This window comes from Melopsittacus undulatus, chromosome 4 (assembly GCF_012275295.1).
Source record: "Melopsittacus undulatus isolate bMelUnd1 chromosome 4, bMelUnd1.mat.Z, whole genome shotgun sequence".
Lineage (NCBI taxonomy): Eukaryota > Metazoa > Chordata > Aves > Psittaciformes > Psittaculidae > Melopsittacus > Melopsittacus undulatus.
The window spans coordinates 36,755,947-36,771,926 of NC_047530.1; the positions used below are offsets into that span (position 1 = coordinate 36,755,947).

At 50.6% G+C, this 15,980-nt stretch overlaps 1 protein-coding gene across 5 annotated transcripts; it reads left to right on the plus strand.

Moving 5' to 3' along the window:
- The first annotated feature begins 263 nt into the window (after positions 1 to 263).
- ABCD4 (ATP binding cassette subfamily D member 4) lies at positions 264 to 15,149 on the plus strand. 5 transcript variants are annotated; one of them, XR_004080545.2, is made up of 19 exons: positions 264 to 309; positions 508 to 632; positions 757 to 884; positions 1,101 to 1,240; positions 4,220 to 4,336; positions 4,616 to 4,741; positions 5,581 to 5,631; positions 7,816 to 7,910; positions 8,868 to 8,989; positions 9,831 to 9,922; positions 10,097 to 10,186; positions 10,454 to 10,662; positions 10,934 to 11,025; positions 11,224 to 11,260; positions 12,368 to 12,417; positions 12,700 to 12,752; positions 13,113 to 13,189; positions 14,165 to 14,333; positions 14,491 to 14,521. XR_004080545.2 is itself a non-coding variant. In XM_031048716.2 (19 exons), the coding sequence occupies exons 1-19, from the start codon at positions 293 to 295 to the stop codon at positions 14,584 to 14,586; spliced, it is 1,830 nt and encodes a 609-aa protein (XP_030904576.2). In that variant the 5' UTR covers positions 264 to 292; the 3' UTR covers positions 14,587 to 15,149. The 5 variants fall into 5 exon arrangements, 4 of the variants coding, with proteins under 4 accessions (XP_030904576.2, XP_005149047.2, XP_030904577.2 ...); XM_031048716.2 differs by having other exon boundaries at positions 10,457 to 10,662; positions 14,218 to 14,333; positions 14,491 to 15,149; XM_005148990.3 differs by lacking the exon at positions 264 to 309 and adding an exon at positions 378 to 424 and having other exon boundaries at positions 14,218 to 14,333; positions 14,491 to 15,149.
- Positions 15,150 to 15,980: the final 831 nt, after the last annotated feature.

Consider the following 15,980-nt stretch of genomic DNA (forward strand, 5'->3'; position numbering starts at 1 on the left):
TGGGGAACACTGCAGCTCAGCCAGCGGAGGCAGGCTGTGAGGAGGCGATGGGGGACGCGAGCAGTCCCCGCAGCCCTGGGCTACCCCCATCATGGGGGGGCCGCGGGGCTGGGAGCGGCGCCCTCCGCCCGGCGCCGCCAGAGGGCGCTGTGTCCTGAGGACAGAGCTGCGCCTTCCCAGGGGGCGCTCCCGCGCGGCGGCTTGGAGAAGAGGGGTTGGGGGCGGGCGGGCGGAGTCTCTATGGTGCCGCCCAACCCGGAAGCGCTGTGGTGCGGCGGGCGGCGCGGGGCTCATGCAGAGCGAGCAGAGGTGGTCAATATTCGTGTCGTGGCGAGCGCGGGGCGAGGAGCGGCCAGGACGGGCTCTGCTGTGCGCCGATGGGGGGAGGCAGCGGCAGGGCGCGGGGCGCCGGGGCTGCCGGCCGGTGAGGACGGGACCGGCCGGGGGTGCCTCTGCGGCAGGGTCCCGCTGGGCACCCCCGAGAGCTCACTGCTTCCTCCGTTGCAGGCCTGGCCCCCGGCTGGACGGGCTGTTCGTGCGGCGGTTCCTGCGGCTGCAAGCTGTGCTCTTCCCCGGGTGGCCCTCCCCGAGCGCCCTGATGTTCCTGACGCTGCTCTGTGTCGCCTTGCTGGGTGAGCTGCGGGGGGGTGGGCTGCATCCCACGTCTGCTGACCCTTCCAATTGTGTCCCTCTACCCCCAGTTGCATTGTCACCGCTGTCCTTAATTTCCTTCCCATGACTGCCTCTTTCCTCCAGAGCAGCTGGTTATTTACCAGGTTGGCGTCATCCCCAGCCAGTACTATGAGGTTCTAGGGAACAAAGACTTCTCCGGATTCAAAACATTGACAGCCGTTGCCCTGACTCTGATCGTAGTGAACTCCACGGTAAGACAGACCACAGGTTTCCATGTCTTGGGAGTGATAGGGAAAGCTGCTCGTGGTTCCCAGCTTGATCCTGGTGATTAAGGCTCTAGATCTGCCCTTGCCCAAATAGATGGCTGTCTGTGAGACACATCACTGGTACTGGGTTTTGTTTAATTTCAGAAAATGCTTGTTCTTCTCACTCATCTCTTCCCCTCTGTCTCCTTGCCCTCGTTCCAGCTAAAAAGCTTCGATCAGTTTATCTGCAACATGATGTATGTGAGCTGGAGGAAGTCCCTCACTGAATACCTCCACAGCTGCTACTTCCAAGGCCAGGTCTACTACAGCCTGCACATGCTGCGCGAGGACATCGATAACCCGTAGGCTGCCTGTGGCTTCTTTCAGCCTCTCACTTAGCTTCTCCTGGGCTGCTTCACAACTTTTCCTGACTTTCCTGTGTCTCTGGTAGGGGCTTGAGCCCTACAAGCTTTTGCCATATGGGCATGAGTGCTGTCCGCTGCCCTGGGTGGGAAGTGGTACCTGTTGCTGGTCACTTCCATGACTGCTGGTCATGATGGTTTTAGGGGTAGGATGTTTCTGTTGTGAGGAAAATGGAGGCCCAGCAGAACAGGGAGCTACTGCTGCTATAAAACATGTTGTCTGGAAAGTCAACCCTTGACACTCAGTGTGGCGTTGCAAAGGGCCTGGCTGGAGTTGAAGAGCACTGCCTCTCCCGGCCTTCACACAACCAGCGCATTAGGACAGCCCGTTTTTCTGTTTGAACTTCAACCACCAGAGTCTCCAGCTGAACACAGTCCTGCTTAATTGGGTTTTTAGTGGCTTTGATATAACCCGTGGGAGCCATGTCCAGGACAGGCTTTATTTCACACTGTATATGAGGGCTGCATTTCCCCTTTCCTGTTCTTAAGAAGGAAATGTCAAGGGTGACTTGAAATATGAGAGAAGGAGGAGCATTCAGTTCTTCCTTGCTTATCCCAGCCCACCCTGAGAATCCCCTTCCAGTTTGCTTTGTGCACTATTCTGCTTACTGCAGAGCTGCTGATCTGCTGGGGCTGTGCAGCAAAGGTCAATTGCCTCCCTTCCTCACGACTGCCTGCTGACCCTGGCCTTCCAGGGACAGCGTTGTGTGTGTCCTTGCATGCAGAACGCTGCAGTAGTGGTTATGCACTCTGAAGAGTTAAAGATTCTACATTAGATGATATGTGAGAAGTGCAGGCTTTTTCCCCCCCTCCAGGATTTGAGTAAGTTATTATTAAATACTTGCTGAAAAACTGAAAACCAGGAAATAACCTTTTCACAACTGTGTGGCTTTATACAGTTGTTATAAGACCCTAAGCTTTCCTCTCCTGGAGAAGACTCCTCTGGTCTAGCTGCTGCACTGATGCCTTCTCTCACATTGATGGCACCAGAGGAGACCAAGCCCAGGGTCCCTGTGAGAAATGGCTGAGCTTGCAGGGGCAGTTACTAGTAGTGGTGACCTCAAGGAATTGAAGCAGCCTCTGCTTCTGCTGCCCAGTGATAGGAGACAACCCGGGTAAGAGCAACCAGCTGTGCACAGAGGGAGCAGCAGGCAAGGAGGGGCTTGGCTTGGGTCAGACAAGCATACTGCCAGATGTGCAATCACAGCTTTATGATGCTGATGCACTTTCCAGCAGCTGTGGGGGTTACTCCCGCCCTTGTTAAAAGTTAGTTTCTGATACTGTTTTGCAGTGGTGTGGAGTTGCAAGGAGAGGTTAAAAAACCATGTCTGTTACCAAGGAATGCAGTGCTTCCCAGGCAGTATAGCACGTTGGCCGTTGGCCATGGCCTGTCATTCCTTTTGAGGGGGGCAGGAAGGGCAGGACAGAGGCCTCTCACCACATGACACTATTCTGCTCAGGTTTATTTTTAACCAGGGAATGTGCTCACATTGTGCAGTGAAACGCATGAGATAACTGGGTCAGTCTGACCCAGACCCAGCTGTCCTGATCTTAGCAGACCAAATATAAAGGACTGCTGTGGAGTATTTTTCAGTACTACCTTACTTCTGCTCAAACATCCAATTTTATTGTTTAGTTTTCTGTATCTTGCTGCAAAAATTCTCTTTATCTTGCAATTCCTTTATGGGATTGTTTTCCCTTGGCAGGGTACTTAGACAGTGAACTAGAGCAATAGTGACCTGTTATGCAGTGCAAATCAAGCTGAGTGTTAGATGCATGGTATCATCCCTGTAGAAGGATTGGAGTGTGGGTTCTAAGTGGCATACAAACACTTGTGGCTCCTAGCAGGGCACTTGAGTTGATGGTTTTGTGTTATTACGTGTTGCTTAACAGGCCATATGAAACAATATCATGCCATGAGTCCATAGCAAAACTTAAATTATAACTTTCTGGGAGCAATTACAGTCTGAGGAAAAGGAATAATAGTGACCCTAAGGTCAGTCAGCGTGAGAGCTGCCCCAAAATTAAGTCCGTTGCTGTTCCAGGACTGCAAAAGAGTTGAGAGATTAATGTCCTTGTAGTTGTGTTTGCACTGATGGCTAAGCAGGAATCCAGCCTTGCTCTTCATGCTGAACTCTAGCATTTGCAGTCATGGCCTTTCCAACAGTGCTTAGCACATGAGACTGAAGCCCTCTTCCTCATGCTCTGATCAGATGAGATGCTGAGGGAGTAAGGGCTGAAGTTATCCCAAGCACAGCTCCTGTTCAGCAGTGGGACAGATAGGACTTGAGGGTCTGTTACCTGTGTGCAGAGGCTGAGGAGGCTTGGTGTGCTGCTGTCTGCTCTTGTGGGATAGGGGTGGGTGGAAGCTTCCTTGCAACAAAGGGACCAGAGGGCACTCCATGAAGAGTAAAGGGACCAGCTACTGTGGAACATGGCTTTGGTGGAAGCGTTTGCAGATAACTAACAGCGGGTGAAGGTCTGGCCCATGCCCTAGTCAGTTCTGGTAGCTTGAGTGCCTGAGATGCAGCACCAGTCCTGCAGGACTTTTTGGTAGTACAGGAGTGGGTTCAGGAGAGGAGTAGAGGACAAGGATGCAGAGTACTTCAGCACAGAGTTGGACAATGTTGTTGAGAGTCGAACAAGGAGTTAATACAAGGAACAGGGTGAAAGTCACAACAGGAGCTGTTCTTTCTGGGTGGCAGGAAGGGCCTTGTGTGAGTCCTGATAGGCTGTGGAAATTGTCTCCTGCTGGGGAGCAGGAGACACAGCTGTAGGTCCCTCCCAGGAGGGTTGTTTACCTGCACCCTGTCCTAAGTTCAGGCGATGAAACAGCCTGGCTTGTGTCCTATTAGGGAGTTAGTACTGGGTTCTTGCTCCTGGGCTTTAACAGCATTGATGGCTCTTTGTGTTGATCAGGGACCAGCGCATCAGCCAGGATGTGGAGAGGTTCTGCAGGCAGCTCAGCTCCATGGCCAGCAAGCTCATCATCTCGCCCTTCACGCTGGCCTACTACACGTACCAGTGCTTCCACAGGTAAGGACCCATCATGCCTTGCTTTCACATCTCTTTCCTATGCTCTTTTTTGAAGCTTGACATCCATATTACAACTGCCCAGATGGATGATTATACATATGGATGAGTGGTCTCTGCATTCCAAAGGGAATTCTGCCTTGGGGGTGCAGTGCTGGCCCCCAAACCTCTGTGAAAGCCAAGAGAGCTGACATTTGAGGGCTCTGACTGCTAGAGCCTGAGGGTGCTGGGGTGTCCTTTTGCTTGGGTTATTAGCTGACCTTTTTTTCTCCTCCTCTATAGCACAGGCTGGCTAGGCCCAGTGAGCATCTTTGGATATTTCATCATTGGGACGATCATCAACAAGATACTGATGAGCCCAATTGTAGCTAAACTTGTTCAGCAGGAAAAACTGGAAGGGGATTTCAGGTGAGTCCCAGCACAGCAGCCTTTTCACTGCCTCTTGGCAGCTCCTATGAAAGCTGCATTTTTGTCCCTATTCAGTGCTGTGTAAGCAGCTACTTCTCTTGCTCATGACTTTCCACCCACTCAGAGAAACCTAACGGCACAGTGCTGCCCCAGAGTCTGTGAACTGAGGCCTCATCCACCCCTTTCACTGCCCTGTGTCATGGCAAGCAGTGCCCTGCCCAGTCTCCAGGCTGCTTGCCTGGTTATGGCTGTCGCCTCTGCTAGGGCATTAGTTGTGTTGGGGAAAAAAGTGAACATTGCGCTTTCTTGGGTGCAGATGAGCTGCATCTGCTGACACAAATCGTGTTTCTGCTTCACCACAACCTTCTTGAAGTGCCCAAAACAGCACAGTCTTCCCATATGCTGTGTAACTCATCTCCTCCCCTTCTCCTGTGGGGTTGTCTGTGTGTGTGGTAGAGGCTTTACAGCTTTCCCTGGGGCTCAGGGCATCCAGGGACAGCAGAAGCTGGTATGGCACAGGGAGTGCAGACTAGAGCAGTTGGTTGTGATGATTCTGTATAGTGGAGATGCCCAGCTAGCGAATGGGAGACCCAAGCACTGAGAAGATGTGCAAGAGAGTGGGATATCAAAGAAATGTACCAGTGAGCCGGCCCAGAATGATGTTACATTGTGTTAAATCCTCTGGTGCTTTTGAGCCTATTGAATATGTCTGTTGTGATGCCTCAGATCACTGCTGCATCACAGATGCAAGATGAGTTTCCTCTAGCAAGGATGTTGGCTACATAATTCACTGGGCATTTGTGCACAATTGTGATGATCTTTTGTTTTGGATTGTCCAGGTTCAAGCACATGCAGATTCGTGTCAATGCAGAACCAGCTGCTTTCTACAGGTCAGTAGCATTCATTTCTTTATGTCCTCATGAGGATCCTCCCAGCTTGGGACATTCTTGTGTTCATGTACCCCAGAGGAGTCAAAGCCCTGTTGCTGCAGCCTGAGCTTTCCGTTCCCTCCATCCTGCTGCAGAGTCATACAGTCTGGTGTTTTTTCGCATTCTGCTCGTCAGCTGCAAAAATACTCCAAAGCAGCTGGACACAATTATTTTTTCTCTGCCTCCCTTCTAGCATCCACAGAAGCCTGATACAGATTTGATGCTGGCTTCAAGACAGACCGTTGCTGATATTTTGTTAGGTCTTTATCTGGAAGATTGCTCAAAGTCTTATTGCTTCTTGTCAGGATGTTCCCCTGGGGGCTTGTTACAGGTTGCTTCTGGCCTCATCCTGCTGCTGCTGCTTTGTGTGTCTCTGTGGGTATGCTAGTTTTTGCCTGGCATCCTTACCTCTGCTGCTTCTCTAGGTCAGTCTGTGCCCTGACCCTCCCAGCACTGTACTGCTACTTTGAATTTGCTGAATACTGTTTACCCCAGAGCTGAGCACACAGTCAGGAGCCTGGCAGCACCTCCCCTCTTAGTGATGCCCTGGAGTCTGTTGAGCTGCTGCTTGGAGCCTTTAAGGTGTTTCACAAAAATGGCTAGAACCCAGGAAAAGGACCACAGTTTTACTGTAGCTTGTGTTGTGGTGGCTGTTTAATGGCAGGAGGTCGTTGTGCCTCTCTTGTCACATATGTGCCTTTGCCCTACACATTGCGAAATCACACTTCCAGGAATTTAAGCAAGCAGCAGCTGTCTAGTTTCTGGTCTTCCCTACTTGTGATCACTATTTGGCTCCTTCATGCTGTAATGAGTGAGCATTTTGAGTGTTGTAGTGCTGTCCCCAAAGTGGTTTGGTTCAACATCACTGATTTCATGAAGATCTGTATTGACAGGCATGAAACTGATTTAAGTAACTGAAATCAATCTTGGTTTGCATTGGCAAGTCTGAGTTATTTCTTTGTGGATTGGTTGATTCTTATTGGTTAATGTTAATTTTTTTTAATGGACCAGATACTCTCATTACATGCACTTGTTTAAGCTGCAATGCTTTTCCTCACAATTTTGAAGTTTTTTATTCCATTACAAAGTAGAAAATGGAAAGTGAATTATTACAGCAGAAATGGAGTGTCTTGCTTCAGTACAGTTCATTAGTAGAAAAGCTTCACTTGATGGGAAACTAAACTTTAATTGAATTGCTAAAAAACCCAGTCATTTTCATGGAATCTTAAAGAAAATACAGGAATTGTGTAAAAGGTTGTATTCCTAGAGTCCTGCAAGAGGAGAAGCATGCGTTGCATGACTGATTTTGATTGCTGGACTTCTTTAGCTTGTAGCAGATGTTAGATCTTGTCTTCTTGCACCTCCCTGACCATTGTTTTGGTAAAAGAAGAAACAAAACAGAGCACTGTCACTTTTTTACTTCTTTGGTTTCTAAGCCTTTGGCAAACTTGCTTTATAAGTGAACTGAATGGGAGGAAAAGCCAAAACCAGTACAGCAATCTCTCCCATCTGCAAAAGAAGTCATAGCTTGGGTCACTAGTGCCTTCCTCATCTTTAACTTGTGTCCAAGGCTTTGTCCTCTGAATACTCAGCAGCAAAGATTGCAGCTCAGTAATTACCTGTGATGGGTTACAGGGCAGTAATGCCACAGTGAATTCTAACTGGGTATATTTTGGGGAGCAAACATTTATTTTAGACATGTATTTAAGAACTGAGAATCTTTAGAACAGAGACTCCTCAAAACTCTTGATCTGTGGTTCGTTTATGCAGTTCCTGACCCTATCTTCCCAGGCTCTAGTGACTCCCCTGTTACGTGGACTGTGGTGGGGTGTGTGCTGGTCACAAGCGTGTGTTGGATGGCAGGGGCAAGAACTGCTGTGGTGGGTGGGGGTCTGGAGCGAGGCATGGAGCTCTCTCTGCTGTTTGCCACCTGAGGGCAGCCCAGCCCTTGCAAAGAAGCAGAAAACACTGCCATGCTTGCTGGAGGTGCTGTTTTAGAGCCCAGATGAGCCTCCTTGCTACTGGCTCAGCCAGGCAGTGGGAGCAGTACCAGACCCTTCCCAAGCCTCAGTCCTAAAGCCAGTGCTTTGACCTCATTGTGGTGCTCCCAGCTTGTCTGTGGCATGTTGCAATCCTATTTTACAGGGCCGGGCGAGTGGAGCATATGCGCACGGACCGGAGGCTGCAGAGCCTGCTGCAGACACAGAGGGAGCTGATAGGGAAGGAGCTCTGGCTTTACAGTGAGTGGGGAGTTTGGGGCATGTGCTAGCTCTACTGTGATAGCCCAAGGCTTGGGAGCCCTGCTGCTAGACCAACAGTGCTGGTTTTCCCTCTTCTGCCTCTTGCTGATGCACTGAAGTCCTGAGTGTGAGCAGAGGGTGCCTCCTGCAGCCCTGCATGAGAATCCTGTTGTGAAAAAGCTTTGTAGAGAGCAGAACTGCGGAGGACCTAGCTAAGTCAGAGAATGCAAGCCTCAAAAGTGGAATCTGTGCTCTTTGTGGGGCAGGTGTTCAATAGCCAAGGAAGAGAGGGAAAGGCTTGAGCCTTGGGGAAGGAGAAGACTCTGTGGTTGTGAGCTGTGGAAAATTCTTTCTTATAGAGCCTTTTGCTTGAGCACTACTGTCCCCTGAGAATCTCTCTTCTCCCATTGTCACTGGGTCCAGGTTTGGGTGTTAAATGACCATTGTAAAGATTGCTCTTCCTTGTCCCATCAGCATAGTGAGCTTCTGAGCGGTGTAAGGGAGGGAGAGCCCTGAGTACAGGTATCTCTATGGAAGCTTGGGCTCTTTAAGTTTTTCTGCCTGTCCTGTGCTCCAAGACAGACTTCATGACAAATCATTTCAAGCCATAGCTTCCTTTCTGCCCTCCCTCCTGTTTCTTGTGAGTCAGTCAGCCCCCTGAAGAGCAGAAGCAAGCAGGCAAAGTGCTTTTGCCTGGTAATTCCTGAGGTGTGAGTCTGGATGTGACATTTGTCTACTGAGGGGCCTGTCTGAAAGTGCCCTTTGTTCGGCAAATGGATTTTTGTCCTGGTGCTTGTGCTGTCCTGTGAGTTGGGTGGTTGTGCTCTGGTGCATCATGAAGGGCTGAGGCAAGATCAAGAGCCTTCCTCTGATCAGGCTCATGGGCTGCACTTGAGCCTGGCTGGGACAGAGATTTCCAACCTAACTTGCTCTTTTCTTTCAATGTGCGCTGCCCAGTTGGAATCAACACCTTTGACTACCTGGGCAGCATCCTGAGCTATGTGGCCATTGCTATTCCCATCTTTTCTGGGGTCTACGGTGACCTGAGTCCATCAGAGCTCAGTGCCCTCGTCAGCAAGGTGAGCTAAGGGTGATCTTCCAGACCTCATTGTAGAGGATGAGTGGGCACTGAAGATAGAGGTTTCATGTGGGGCTTGTGGCATTGGTGCTGGATAATCTGAAGCAGCTGACCTTCAAGTTAGACCATCCCTGCCCATGGTGGCATGGAACTGGGATCTTAGAGCCAGCTCTCAGTGTATGATTAACCTGGGAGTGAGAGTTGTCAAAGACACATCTACGTAAGTGTTTTCTAGCTGTTAGATACAGACTTCTGTGTCTAAAAAAATAAATGGAAGATCAGAAAGCCTCTGTCTTTAGTGGCGTGGGTTGGAATTGTGTCTGTGCAGTGCTGTGGGTCTGGGTCATTCCCTGGGCTGCTGCCTGCCATGAGCCTGGCCACCTGCAAGGCTGAGCTGGCTTGTGTTCACTTTCCTGACCTGACTCATTCCCAGATACTCAAAACTGGCTTGTAATAGAGAATGCAGAGCTAAAAATAGCAAAGTGGGCACAGCAGTCTGAGGTGTCCTGCTCTGAGCCGTGTATGGTGCTGGGGCAGGGCTGATGGCATGGATCTGTGTGACTTAAGGCAGGCATGATGGACCCTGGGCTGGCCAGCAGGCACTCTACAAACAGCATCCCTGGGTGGCAGAGGATGTATCCACCTGGTAAAATCTGCTGTACTAAGCAGAAAAGCCCTGCTCCATGCAAATAACTTAACTCCCACCACCCTGGGTGACTTCTCCCTTCCTCCTGCTGGGACTGCTGACATGGCCCGTTACCTGGACTCCTTGGCTGCCTCCTCGCAGCATGGGGGAGGGAGCTCAGTGCTGACCCTTGCTCTGGCATTTGATCTCTCCCTAGAATGCCTTTGTTTCCATCTACCTCATTGGCTGCTTCAGCCAGCTCATAGATCTCTCCCGTTCCGTGACCGATGTAGCTGGCTACACGCACAGGTGAGCTCTGCGGCAGGTCTCTGCAGGAAAGGGAGGTGTGGGACAAGGCTCTGCCCATGTCTGTGCTAAATAAAAAAGAAACAGTTGCCTGTGAGCAAGCACAGACAAGTCTGGGTATTGTACAGAGGCTGCTGGAGTTGTCCCTGGCATTCACACAACCTCTTGTTGGTCTAGGATTGGTGAACTGCAGGAGACCTTGCTGAGCCTTGGCAGAAAAAAAAGTGGTAACCACTTAGAAGACAAAGCCAGCTGGGATTTGGACAGGTGAGTTTTCCATCAGCAACTGGCTGGTTTGCAGCTTATGTGCCAGAATGTGTGACTGTCATGGGATGGAGGTAACGGTTGGTGTCACAGCCTGCTGCATGCACTTGGTTGGAGAAGGCAGTGCTCGCTGTGATTTATCATTCTGGAGCACATGGGACAGGGCTACTGTCACAAAGGCACAGGAGGCTTAAGGTGCCTGATCTTTGCCAGTCTCAGTATGATCACTTACCCCCAGATCTCTCCTCCTTTGTCTTGGTGGTGGCCCAGCAGCCATTCTGGGGAGGACCCACTGCCAAGGGACACAGCTTTCCTTCTGGAGCGAGTGACGCTCTCAGTGCCATCCTCTGGCAAGCTGCTCATCAAGGACTTGAGCCTCAGGATCTCACAAGGAAACAGTGTGATGATTGTGGGGAACACTGGCACAGGGAAGACATCTCTCCTGAGGGTCCTTGGGGGACTCTGGGAGAGCACGCAGGGTAAGGACTGCTGCTTGCCACAGCCTTCTCTTTCTCAACCAGGGCTGCCCTGAGTTTGGAAGGTAGCAGTGTGGGGTTGTGAGGCTAGTGCTACCTTGTGATGGTGAATGTGTGTTGGAGCCATCTATCTCTTTCACATACTTTGCTCTGGCTCTCAATTGCTTTGCCCTCTGTTGCAGATATGCCTTTTTGGGGATTTGTTTGCTACAGCAGGGGGGTGGTGGGTAGTTGGTGCCTGGCACAGGCTTGGCACGAGTGTGTCTCTGTGCAGGGAGCATCAAGATGCTGACCTGCTTTGGACCCCAGGGAGTTGTGTTCCTGCCACAGCAGCCCTTCTTCACCGATGGAAGTCTGCGTGAGCAGGTGAGCCCAGGGGCTGCCTCTACTCTCTCCTCTCTGCTCCCAGGTTGGGTCATGCTTTGTGAATCTGTGTGCTGCAGAAAGGCCTGTAAGAGGGAGGATGGCTGTAGCTGCTTCTTCCCTTGTACCAGAGTTCATGCCACTGCCACTGCATCTGTGATGGACTCCCTCTGATGTGGTTTGTTTTGCTCTGTTGAACAGGTGATCTATCCCCTGAAAGAGATCTATCCAGTTTCAGGTATGTGGAAATTCATTAGGAAATTCATGTGGAAATCCCAATTGGCCAACCCTCTGGTGTGAGGTCACTGTCCTGTGCCCAGTGCAGCTTTTCCCCTACTATGCCCCATCAGGAGTGATCATCCATTTTACTTTTGTTGTTCTCTGCTTTTCCCTGAAAGATTTACCTTAGTGTAGGTTAAGGTCAGCTCTGTGTTCCCTGCCTTCTGGTAGGGAACATACTCTCTTGATTAGAACATACTCTCTTGATGCAATAGGGACAAGCTGGCCATGCTCTGCATGTTGTGCTAGACATTTTGAGGCACCTTGCTGATGGGGTATATCTGATCTGTCTGGTACAACCTGCCTCTGACAAGCCATGTTACCTTCATCTCATTTTCCATCCAACTCCATCTTTTTCAAATGATGTCCAGGGCCTTGCATCCTGTTGAGGTCAGACCACATGGGTTCTTTCTTTCCCCTGCCCTCTTCCGAAGCCAGAGCATGTGTGGTCTGCTGCAGCTTGCAGATGTCCAGGTTTAAGTTTCTGAGTGAAGCAGTGTTATGTTATACTTTCAAACACTTAGGAGTCACAGTCTAGCAGAGGGTAACTGCAGCCATCAGCTACTGTTGTGGCTCTTCACATGGCAGATGCACAGCCCTTCTGCTCAAGCTTCCATAGCTGCTGACTGCTCCAGCTCAAGTGTATGCTCTGTTCCACAGAGGTTTTTACCACCCTGCATAGGTTCCTTTTGCTGGCTGTTACCTGACTCCCACCTGCAGTGTACAGCCATAAAAGTGCAGCTGGTGGACAGGGCCATGGCAATTGAAGCCCGGATCCTTGTGCTTTTGGTTGTGTCTATCTGTGGCCACGGACTGAGTCAAGTCCCAGGTGTATTTGTGGAGCCCAGCTACCTAATGGCATGCTGCTGAGAGACAGGGTTAACATTTTTGAGAAAGGTCAGTCTTTGGGACTGCTCAGGAGCTGGTATAATTAAATGTTTGAGTCACTTACACTGGAACTCAGGAGATCCTTCAATCCTGCTCTCCTGCCCCACTAACTCCTTCTTGCAGCTGTGATGCCAGTGCATATTGCCTCTGCTTAATACTTTTCTGCTTTCTCCCCTAGGGTCTGCAGATGATGAGAGAATTGTGCGATTCCTGGAGCTGGCTGGGCTGGTGAGTCCCCAGTGGTGCTGCTGCCTTCTTTTCTGGTACTGCCAGTGAGGGAAGAAGGGGATGAAGTTTGTGGCAGCACAGCATGACTGTGTGCTGGACAAGTGAACACATTGTCTGCAGCTGAGATGGGACTGCCCATGGGACAGGCAGAGGAGGAGGGACACAGAACAATTTCAGCTCAAACAGAAAAAGCAAGAATAGCAGGAAGGGGATGGTTATGCTCAGGGCCATGGGCTGACAGTGTTGGGGTCTGTGTTCACAAGACTGTTGTGCTCTCTGCAGACTGACTTGCTGGCGAGGGCTGGAGGACTAGATGAGCAGGTGGACTGGAACTGGTAAGGGAGTTTGCCATCCATGTGAAGTTGGGTGATCCCTCTGGGTGGGAACACTTCTAAAGAGATGCACATTGCTGCCAGACTTTGGAACATGTGCCCAGCTGTGTCGTGCGGGAGGTGGGCAGTATACAGGGGCAAAGCCTTTGTGCCCCAAGCATCAGTGCCAACAATCACAAGCCATGCTGCTCTGCAGGCAGGCAACTGTGCATAGGGGTGCAGACCCAGTCCCAGAGCGAAGGGGGCACAGGGGACAGCACAGGGACAGTTCCTCGCTGGGGTCTCAAATATCAGCAGCCATAAGCTCTTCAGTAAACAAGCTTTTTTTGTTGAGGGAGATTTTGAATCTCAATCCTGCTGCAGGTATGACATCCTTTCCCCAGGGGAGATGCAGAGGCTCTCATTTGCAAGGCTCTTCTACCTCCAGCCAAAATATGCAGGTGAGTGAGTGACTGCCAAAGAAAGGAGGTGTCTGTGTGCAAAGGCAGAGCCTTTGGTGTAAAGAGAAGCTGGTATACAGACAGCTCATTAAATACTTTCTTCGCTAGGAATATGCTTCATCTTGATCATTATTGTAGCAGCATAGCGCACAGGATTCAGGGTGAAAATGTTTGATGGTCTGTGTGGAAGGTGGAAAATCAAGAGGCTGTATATCCAACATTCTCTTAGAGAAGCAGTGATTCATGTACAGGTTTCTGTTTTCACTTCAGGTCCAATGATACCTGAAGAAGCCCCCTCTCAGCATGCTCACCAGTTGCACGTAAAGAAGCATGCATGCTAGGGAGCATGGTGTCAGCTTGTGAACCTCTTAAGGTTGTGGAAGCAATGTGGGAAATGCAGCAGTAATGCAGTCATGAGGGACAGGGTAGGTGTGGGTGAACAGAACTGGTGTCAGTAGCAAGTAAATACCTCTCCCCGTGAAGCCTGTGGTATGGCTCAATGCTGTTTGGGCAGAATGAACCTCTGGATTGCAAACTAAAAGCTGTAGAGATGATGTAAACCAAACTGAATTTATCTGTTCCAGATCTATAGTATTTATCCTTAACTGACAGGAAGGTGCCTCTGACCATCCTGGATGCTCCAGGTAGGTCTGGGCCAGAGGGGTGCACAGGCTGCTGCTCAGCCCAGCAATCTGGCACACAGCCTGCCTTGAGAAGGTTGTGCCTTGGCTTTCACAACAGTGGGGACCAGGCAGTGGTTGGTAGCTGTTGAGGGAGAGAAACAAGGTGAGCAGTGCTCTTTGGATGGATTTGAGGGCTTGTAGGGAAGGGCAGCTTTTCCAGCTGACTGATGTCAGCTGTGCCAGAGGAAAATCAGAGTCCTTAGGCTTCCCCTCAGTTGTCTTCTGCAGCTGCTCTCTGTGAACTCTGGATATAACATGTGAAGTGTTCTCAACAGTTGCTGCTCTTGCCTAGGGAGAGATGACTGGTCAGGAAAGGATTTGTGGGGTTTACAACTTTTCTCTCAGTGCTAGATGAAGCCACCAGCGCCCTGACCGAAGAGGTGGAGCATGAACTTTACCGTGTGTGCCTTCAGCTGGGCATGACACTGATCAGCGTGGGACACAGGGCCAGCCTGGAAAAGGTGAGATGCCACTCCACACCTCCCTGGGGATGGCAAGACAAGGGAGGTAGAGGGGTCCCTGGCGAGCAGAGGGGAGTGACTGAGACTGGAGAGCCTCAGTGTGGGAAGGCATGCCCTCATAGAGACATCCTTTAGTCATTGTGTTGTTGAATTGCAGTTCCACAGCTGGATTTTGAAACTTCATGGGGAGGGAAGATGGGAGCTCACTCGATGCGAGAAGATGAAGCGGCTCCCAGTTGAGGAAGGATGTTGAAAGACATGCACTTGTCTGGCCAGCTGCAGAACCTGTGCACTCATGAGAGAGCTCTGAAAGCAGATGTGAAGTTGCTGAGCCATCAGCTGTCAAAAAGGGATTCATCCAGTGCAAGACCAGGCAGGGTTCTGCCTGGAGCAGACACGCTATGCCATCCTTCTCCCTGCCCCCTCCTCTTGCCTCCCTGCCCCTCATGGGGGAAAGGGCTGAGCTGCTAAGCTGCCTAAAGAGAAGATGCTGCCTCATGGAGCTTGTATAAGTAATGGCCAGAGGAACCTCCACTTGTCAAGGATACAGTGACACAAGACTGGGATGCAGCCTCCTCTTCTGTCCTCTGTGCCTTGGTGGATCCTCTGTCTCTTTGATACACAGCATTGCAGAAGAGACATCTGTACCTGTGGCTCAGTTGAGGGTTGTGGTCCCCAGCAGAAGCCAAGGGATGCACTGTGAGGGCAGGACAATGCTGGCACAGAGAAAGGGCATGTCTCTGCTCTCCTTATGATACTGAGTTACTGGGCAAAGGAACATTTTTGTATTAAAAGCTGGGGCCTGTTTTGCAATTATTTTTATGGAAAAGTGTCACTATTTGTTAACTAGATGGCTGCATCTTTTCCTCTGGAGTTTGCTTTGGATGAGGTGCTTGCATACTGGCAGTGGACCTAGACTAGACTACTGCTGAAGAGCAGAGCAGGGGTAGGAGTAATATACTTTCCAGGGCTTGGCATCCTGCCCTGCAGCTACCTCTGCAGGTACTGTAAGACACAAGGAACTCCAAGGAGGGCTTTTGGTCCTCTGCTTTTAAGGGAATAAATGGAGCTCACCTCCTTACTATTCCGCCTGTGATGAATCATGTTCTCTCCCATAGGTGTGTGGAGGCAGAGGTTTTGAGAGTCTCTGGGTTGGTCACTCTGAGACTGCAGTGGAGGTACCATCTCTGAGCACTTGCTGCTCCCCAGTTGCTTAGTGACATTTCTGTATGTGGCCCCAGTTCTGGAGTAGAGGAGTAGGAGGTGGCTGCTGGCAGACCTCTCTGTGCTGGAGGGGTTTGAGAGCAGAAGAAATCCACTGCCCTAAAACCACATATGATCCAAGGGGTAAGGCTGGTGAGAGAGACCCATTCCCAGGGCAGTGCTGAAGGTATCTGGCAGGGGGATGTGAAGGGCCTCAACACTGTAAAAGAACAAAGACCGGTACAAGCTCTCCTGAGCTCTGCCCCCATGCAGAAAACCAGCAAGTGGACACAAACATACCCAACCAAACAGCTCTGCAGTGACCTGGCGTGCATTTTTCTTACCTGAGTCAAGTTTCCAGAAATCTCGTGGTCACTGTAAATGGTTCATGCCGTACCTGGCAGGCTTGTGATATGCAAAGGGCTCCAGAGATGTCATTTTCCA